This window comes from Kryptolebias marmoratus, linkage group LG16 (genome assembly GCF_001649575.2).
Source record: "Kryptolebias marmoratus isolate JLee-2015 linkage group LG16, ASM164957v2, whole genome shotgun sequence".
In the NCBI taxonomy this organism is placed as follows: Eukaryota; Metazoa; Chordata; class Actinopteri; order Cyprinodontiformes; family Rivulidae; genus Kryptolebias; species Kryptolebias marmoratus.
Genome location: NC_051445.1, coordinates 13542922 through 13550474, shown reverse-complemented (window position 1 = coordinate 13550474; position 7553 = coordinate 13542922). Strand labels below are relative to the sequence as shown.

Here is a 7553-nt window from a genome sequence, read left to right as displayed (position 1 = left end):
AATAACGGTTCTGTTTGGACTGTACCACTGTGTCCTAACAGGAGGGGGGGAGTTAAAGTCAGTCGACAAAATTTACAACAGTTTTGTCTAATCATGCGTATGTAACCCACATCACGTAATGTATTAATTCATAGTTTAACTCGCAACATACATTTATTTTCATTATCTTTTTTCTGATATTTTTTGCGACTTTTCTATTGCGTTCTTCCTAAATGAATCGCTCCCGAATTACGTAGCGACGTGATGCAGCGACTGTAAACATGGCTGACAAAGAAAACACAACTATGGAAGTGGACAAGAGAGAGGATACACCGTTCGTCGAGGAGGCTCAAACGCCGTTTCGCGACGGCACGCAAAGCTCGGACAAGCCGACGAGCGCGGGAGGCAAAGCGGGCCCCGCCGAGAGCCGCGCCACGGCGGAATACTGCGAGAAGCTCCAGACGTGGATGTGGCAGTACTACACTGGGTACGTGAACTGGCAGAGCTGGCTGGCAGCGTCAGCGATGTCCTGCCCTTATTATCCGCAACCGCCCGGCGGGACGTCGGCGCCTGGGGATTACGGCTCCAACAACTGGCACGCAAATGGTCCGTTCGGGCTTCCGTTGTCGCCGTACCCGCCTGCGGTCAGCTCCCCGAGCGGCCGAGCGGGAGGAGCCGCCGTCGGAGCTGCGGCGGCCGCTCAGCAGCAGCAGCAGCCGCAAGCGAACGGGAATGCCCCGAGGCCAGGTAAAAACAGCTGTATACACAAAAAATACTTTATGAACAACATATTATCAATCCTTACATTATAGGTCTTTAAATCTTTAGTAGTTCCAATATTTTGGAATCTTTTAGGCGCTATTGCTGAAATTATTATGGTGTTTGAGACACATAAGGTTAAAAAAATAAAAATAAAGTTTTGTGGAAAACTTGCTAACCCATTTGAGTTGTTAAATCTTGGAATTATAAAATAAATGACATTGTTTGTGTTTATTAATATATAAGATGTGTCTTTAAAAGTGTTAAAGTTCTGGTTTTTCCCTCCAGGTCGGGAGTACAGCATTCCATCGCCTCTCCAAAGACTCATGGCTGAAATGGTGGATTTCTTCATCCTGTTTTTCATCAAAGCGACCATAATCATCAGTATTATGCACCTAAGTGGAATCAAGTTAGTTGGAGGGTTGTAACAAGCGCGAAGGGGACCCTGTTTTATATTTTATCTCCTTTAAAGAAATGGCGACCAATTGATAATCGGGTCAGCATGAAGCAGTTGTTTGGAGCTGTGTATTTATTTATATATGTCTTTTTTCCCCTGAACTTTCAGAGACGTTTCCAAGTTCGCCATGCATTTCATCGTGGAGGAAATCGACGAAGACACGTCGATGGAGGAGCTGCAGAAAATGATGCTGGTTGCCCTCGTCTACCGGATTTTAGTCTGTTTCTATGAGGTGCGAGCTGGAGTGAAGGCCGGGAGGGTTGGGAAATGCGTTGTTTCAGTTTTACGCCGAGTCCACACGTCGCCTGGTCTCCGCCGCGTTGTTTGAAGAAACGACACCTTCCACACAGGATCGGTTTGAAATGATGCACGAACCCGCTGAATCTCACCACTGAGCGTTGTGTTAAACACGCCGGTCCCGTAGAGGGGGACATGTTTAAATCATCGCTGGCGGCGTTGTGCCCTGCAAACGCTGCTTCTCCTTTGCAATTCAACGTACTGCAGCAGTCGGGTTTGTTAGAAGAAACAGGCAAAAAGCGTCTGAACCGAGGTGAAAATCAGCAGCCATTTTCCTTTCAGTACAGTAACAATAACAATCGTCTCATATGTGACATCAGTGCTGCATTACTTGTGGCAGACTATAACGAGATTTAAATTAATTTAAATCTCCTGTTACCAAACACAAAAACTGAGAATTTGCATATCTTCACTTTGGCCGGAGGTTTCATTGTCAGTCATTTTTAATTCCATTAAACGGAGGTTACGTGTGGAGGAAAGGCCAAAGTCTGAAAATTGTGGGGAAAAAAGACACTTTAGTTTCACCTTTTGTTAATGTTTTTTTTTTTTTTCTTTTTTCAGATTGTGTGCATTTGGGGAGCAGGAGGCGCCACCCCGGGGAAGTTTCTCCTCGGACTCCGAGTCGTCACGTGCGACTCGTCAGTTCTGGTTCAGCCCAACAGAGTTCTTGTGGTTCCGGCAACTAACGTGTCTCTGTCCGCGTGAGCGCCTCTTTAATTTGTCCATTCGTTAATTTTAACGGCTTGATTTCAGAAATGCTGTCGTCAGTCTGAGCACGGCGTGTGATTGAGCGCCCGTTTCCGTCCCCCCCCCCCTCCCCTACAGGTCGACCGTCCGAGCCTTGAACAAGAACTTCTCCATTGCCTTCTTCTTCCCGGCCTTCATCACGCTCCTCTTCTTCCAGCACAACAGGACTGTGTACGACATGGTTGCTGGGACGATCGTCGTCAAGCGATCCAGGCTTAGATGACGCTGAAGCAGACGGAGGAGGGGAAAAAAAGAAAACTGTACAAAAACTCTGAACAGAAACAAGTTTCTTTTTGTGAAAAATGCCCACAGAACCGAGACGCTGCTCTGCTCCGGTGTCACTGCAGACTGTAGCAGAGGGTCCGAAACCATTCGGGGGCTTGTTTGTTTGTTTGTTTGTTTGTTTGTTTCCGACACACACACTGTATTCCTGCATGCATGTCCACATGCTGTGCTCAGTATCTGCTCCTGTGCCAAAAACGTCTGCTCTGAACACAGGAGGGACGATGGGGAAACGCACTTTTTTTTTTTTTTTTAAATCAACACAAGCTCTGCCTTGTTTTAACTTCTTAAAGGTTGAACGTCGTGCGTCACTCAGTATTTCAATTTGTGTAATTTCACCTTTAGTATCTTATAATATTACAGCCCTGTTTCCAAAAAAAACCCAGTTGTTTTAAGAGCTGGAGAAAGTTGAACGCTTCACACCATCGACTCCTGGGGAACGGAGAAAAGATGCTTTTCGTTTCGTGTGTTTGATGCACCCCCCCAACGCGCTCTCTGAAATAAACAAGGCCCCTTGCTGAACAGGAAGTTGCCCGCGTGTGGCTCGGGGCATTTATCTCTCCTCATTTATAATTTATCCGATGCCACGCGCACGGAAGCGGCACATATTCATTACCGACATCGGCGTTTGACGATTAGCCGGAGTGTTCTCACCGCTCGCCTCGCCTTTAGCCACGTGTTGTTTTTTTCTCCTCCTCTGCTGAGATGTTTTAAACAGACAATGGGTCTCAGAAGTGCTCTGAGCTCGAGAAGTAATTTCCTCGGCAGAGTCGCGTCTGCTTTTATTGCGGTTTCGCTTCAGTTCCTGAACATTATGGCCTCTCGGCGTTAAACCGCCCGCCTCGTGACACACACGCAGGGACTTTGTTGACATTGCGTCCCTTAAGTGATTTTAAAAAAAATCTGCATGTTCTGTAAAACTACGACATACACTGCTGAGCTGCCTGTGAACACAGTCGACTCTAAAAGCCTCCAGATCCTCCTGAAACTCTCTGTTCAACTTTATATTTGTCCCTAATCGCGCCACCGAACCCAGTCGGCTTTGAGATGTTCTTTAAGAAAAACGTTCTCGTTCTCTGTTTCGCGTGTTAAACGAGATAGATTTAAAATCCTCATGAGGTATTTTTTTTAAAAACCTAACTTGTGTTTTTCCATGTTACACAGTGTCTCGAGGGAATCAGGGCTGTAAATATTTGTCCTTGGAGGTCAGACTGCTCTCTTTTGACCCGCTGATGCTCGCTCGGCACCCGAAACACTGACGCTCTGAATGAAAATCCAAACCCGACCAGAACTGCTCTTCCTCCTGGCAGCGTCTGACTGAAACGCAGAGGTGTTGCGCCTATGTGATGAACAGTTTTGTATTAAGGTTAACTAAGTTGATCCACGTCTGAAACCTTTCAGCTAGTTTGGGCTGTGCTTTAGGCTCTCAATGCACCGATTCTTTTAGATTAAAAAGGAGGAAAACCCCAAATAAATGTTCTTTAAATTGCACTGATTGCAGATTCTTCCACACGAAAGATCAGCAGATTACGGATTTAGCTGTAACAGATTAAAAATTAAAAAATAAATTACAAAACGGGTAAATAAGTCCCACCAAACAGGATAAAATATTTGTTCCAAACTGCTGAATTGATGTAGGAAGTAAATCTGTTTTAAAGGTGCTACGCGGGCTTTTTTTTTCAACTTCAAGATATCATTTAAAAGCCATTAGAAAGAATCAACTTTGTAACGGAGTGCTCAAGCAATAAAAGTGAATAAAACCCAATCTGCTGTAAAGAATATGGTTTTTTAAAACCGATCCCTTCCTTGTAGGACTTTGGCTCCATCTAGTGCACGTCGGTTGTCAACGCTGTTCTTGTCGCAGCGACGCCTCATGGAGAATGAGCTCACTCGTTTCATTTTAGCCCAAAATATGCATCTCCGCGTGAACTGAGCTCCTCCAGGCGCCCGCCGGGGTCACCGACTTGGTCTCCACCCAGATCTAAGAGCGGCGGCTTGTTAAAGACGCCTGCCATCATGTATATCCTGCTCGAGTGTGTGTGTGTGTGTGTGTGTGGGTAGGGGGGTTGCTGAGGAAGCTGGAGTTGGAGGAAAGTGTTGACATGGTGACCGTGTCAGGCAGCGTCAGATGACAGCCACAGATGGTGCAGCGACCGCCCCACATGAGCCTGGCACTCAACACGCCACAGGAACTGGATTAATGCGACCCGGAGACACCAGGAACTTTCCCGAGGACTGGAAAATGTGCTTATAGACCATTAACGCACACAGAGACAAACACACACACAAGAGGAAATATAGATCAATTCGAGACGTCTGCCTTTGCGTAGACTCTGGCTGGAGAGCCTGTGGGAGGAAAAACCTTGAGGGCTCATTTATTCGTGTTGTTTTTTTTTCTTTTTTCGCTCAAGTTCTGAGAGAAAGGGTGTTCAGATAAAACTGAAGCGCGCCGAGGACCATTGCTGCTTCTGTGAGAGGACGAGGTCTCAAGAAGACCAGTGGGGGAATTTAGGGGAATAAATCTCATTTGGTGTCTGATGCCATCCCTGGGAAAAAAAAACCCAAAACAAATCCACTTCCTTGCTGCCACATGGCATGCCATACGGTGTTGAGTCGACGTCCAGCCTGAGTTGCTGCCACCCTCTCTGGCTCATTGGACGAGGGAGTCATCCACCAGGCAGCATGGAGGGTCTCACAGCTTCCTCTGACAGCCATGTGTCTTCTGTCTGATCAGAGGGAAGAGACAAACAGTCTGGGCTCAACCGGACTAAAACGGCGAACGATAACAAGCGCTTTGTGTCCTTAGGGTCCTTACTTTCTCCTGTGAAACGAGCAGGTGGCAGCTTCTGCTCATCGGGCTCAGCGGGAGCGGCCTTCAGGTGTTTCGGAGCGGCGGGAAGGCGACGCGCCTGTTGGCGTTCCTCTGAAGTGGAGCCTGCACTGTTGTTGTCACTCTTACTACTTATAATGCCAACAATAATAGTTTAAAATTTTTTTTTTTTATCATTACAGAAACATGAAAGCATTTCATAATTTATCTTTTTAAACGGTGTTCTATAATACTTATGCCAATTAAACAAAAAACATTTGATAGCTTTAACTAAAACCTCATCTAGTTGTTGCATCACCAACCAAGACAAAACATTTTTAGAAAATCATGAAAATTATTACATCTATATGTCCAAATATTACAATAACGTATAATAACCAGGACAATATCCCTCAGGTCTAATTTACAAGAACGTCACTGAGCAGAGGGAACAACTGTAAAAAAAAAGGAGACATTTTGGAGAAATAAAACTCAATCTGTATCTCAGTCTGCATTTTGCTTCGGCAAAATTCGAGTCACTGATTGTCATCAAGTTTAAGGTTATAATTATCATTCCTAATGACATTTGTCATACCGACGAGGGTAGGAATGCATGCCTTAAGAATTGTAAAATAAATAGACATTTTAAAAGAAAAGAAATAAGCACCTCGTTCAGTGACCCATTCATTCAACAGGAACTTCAATGATCATTCAGCCTTATGCCAATAAAACTATTTAGAGTTGTAAGTCCTTGAACCTAGCATTTCAGATAAAATTAAACGGAAAATCCAGAAACTTTGTGTAGTTATAGAATTAAAAACATGTGTAACTACAGCTATCATGAAAAACACATTTTCTGTGAAAGAGCCCTAACAGGATTTCTTTTCTGGGTGACACATGTAATAGTCAGATTGTAGGCGGTCCGGAGGGTCCTCACGCCTCTGTGTATCTTTTGCTTGTTATTAAGGTTAATATCAGCCTGAGTTCTCCTCTAGACTTGCCTAGGATTTGGCACGACCCGTAGCTCATCTCAACCTCGATGTCCTCTGACATTTGGAAGTCCTCTGCCGCTCCCTCTGACCTCCAGGAACTCATCCAAAAAGCTCACCTGCCTGCCCGCTCTCCACCAAGTGCAGGTACACTCCTGCTCTCGCACAGATTCCTGGAAGGCTGTTCATCCCCAGTTGTTTGCAGATTAACCAGCCTCTGTACAATAAAGCTTTTTACCTCAACCTGTCTGAGGTCCTCTGTGGTCAGCAACTGGAGTCGTGTTAAAAACCTTTAAAATCCAATGATAGTGGTCCCATTTGGGTGGAGATGGAAAAATTCTCTTGTGCCCCTTTATCAATGCCAGCCTTGATCGGTGCACCCTTACCTTTACCTCTTAGACGTACTTCCTCTAACCGTATAGTCTATAATTCCCTGGCAATCTACTCTCAATTTAGGAAACACTTTGGTCTTCGTCAGATGAGTCTTTCCAGCCCAATTGCACTTAATAACCTTTTTCCTCCTTCACTGCAAGATGCTACTTTCGGTGTGTGGCAGAGTAAAGGCTTAATATGTTTTAAAGACCTCTATATAGAAAACAAGTTTGCTTCTTTTGAACAATTATCTAACAAATTTGATTTACCAGCCTCACACTTTTTTAGATATTTACAGGTTAGGCATTTTATTACCACATCGATGTCGATATTTCCTGATAAACCCCCCAATAATGTAATCGATGAGTTGATGTCTTTCGACCCAACAAGACGCAAAGCGATCACTTCCTGGATAAAACTGATCTCCCATTTTGATTCTCGATCCTTTGCCGTAATTAAACAGTCCTGGGAGCAGGATTTTCAAATTACAATTAGTGAGGCAGTTTGGACTGATATTTTGGGGAGAATCCACTCATCATCAATTTGTGCGAGACACTCTCTTATCCAATTTAAACTAGTACATCGGGCATATCTCCATAAATCTAAATTGGCCAAAATTGACCCCCAAATTGACCCTATATGTGACAGATGCAAATTAGAGGAAGCCACACTAGTACACATGTTTTGGAACTGCCCAAAGATACAGATATACTGGGCTGGTATTTGTGAAGCACTGTCAGCTATTTTTGGGATTAAAATTACTCCAAACCCTCTCATGCTGCTCTTTGGGATCACTCCTGAGGGTCTAGGTTTACCTACAGGAGGCAGGAAGGTAATTGCTTTCTCAACTTTGCTAGCACGC

At 44.7% G+C, this 7553-nt stretch overlaps 1 protein-coding gene and 1 long non-coding RNA gene across 2 annotated transcripts; one reads left to right on the top strand and one right to left on the bottom strand.

Annotated features, from left to right (window-relative positions):
- Positions 1 to 235: 235 nt before the first annotated feature.
- Positions 236 to 4286, top strand: LOC108241939 (protein FAM8A1). The gene is made up of 5 exons (XM_017426440.3): positions 236 to 726; positions 1027 to 1147; positions 1304 to 1427; positions 2054 to 2193; positions 2318 to 4286. The coding sequence occupies exons 1-5, from the start codon at positions 261 to 263 to the stop codon at positions 2460 to 2462; spliced, it is 996 nt and encodes a 331-aa protein (XP_017281929.1). The 5' UTR covers positions 236 to 260; the 3' UTR covers positions 2463 to 4286.
- Positions 4143 to 5924, bottom strand: LOC119617781. The gene is made up of 2 exons (XR_005234190.1): positions 5337 to 5924; positions 4143 to 5247 (listed from the first exon to the last, which is right to left on the bottom strand). It is a non-coding gene; the product is annotated as an uncharacterized LOC119617781 (long non-coding RNA).
- Between the last annotated feature and the right edge of the window lie 1629 nt (positions 5925 to 7553).

Excerpts from the sequence above, each read along its gene's own strand:
- LOC108241939 (XM_017426440.3), top strand. The coding sequence starts at position 261 with ATGGCTGACAAAGAAAACACAACTATGGAAGTGGACAAGAGAGAGGAT. Across the intron at positions 1,428-2,053 it reads TTTTAGTCTGTTTCTATGAG|ATTGTGTGCATTTGGGGAGC; the intron begins GTGCGAGCTGGA and ends TTCTTTTTTCAG. Across the intron at positions 2,194-2,317 it reads ACTAACGTGTCTCTGTCCGC|GTCGACCGTCCGAGCCTTGA; the intron begins GTGAGCGCCTCT and ends CCTCCCCTACAG.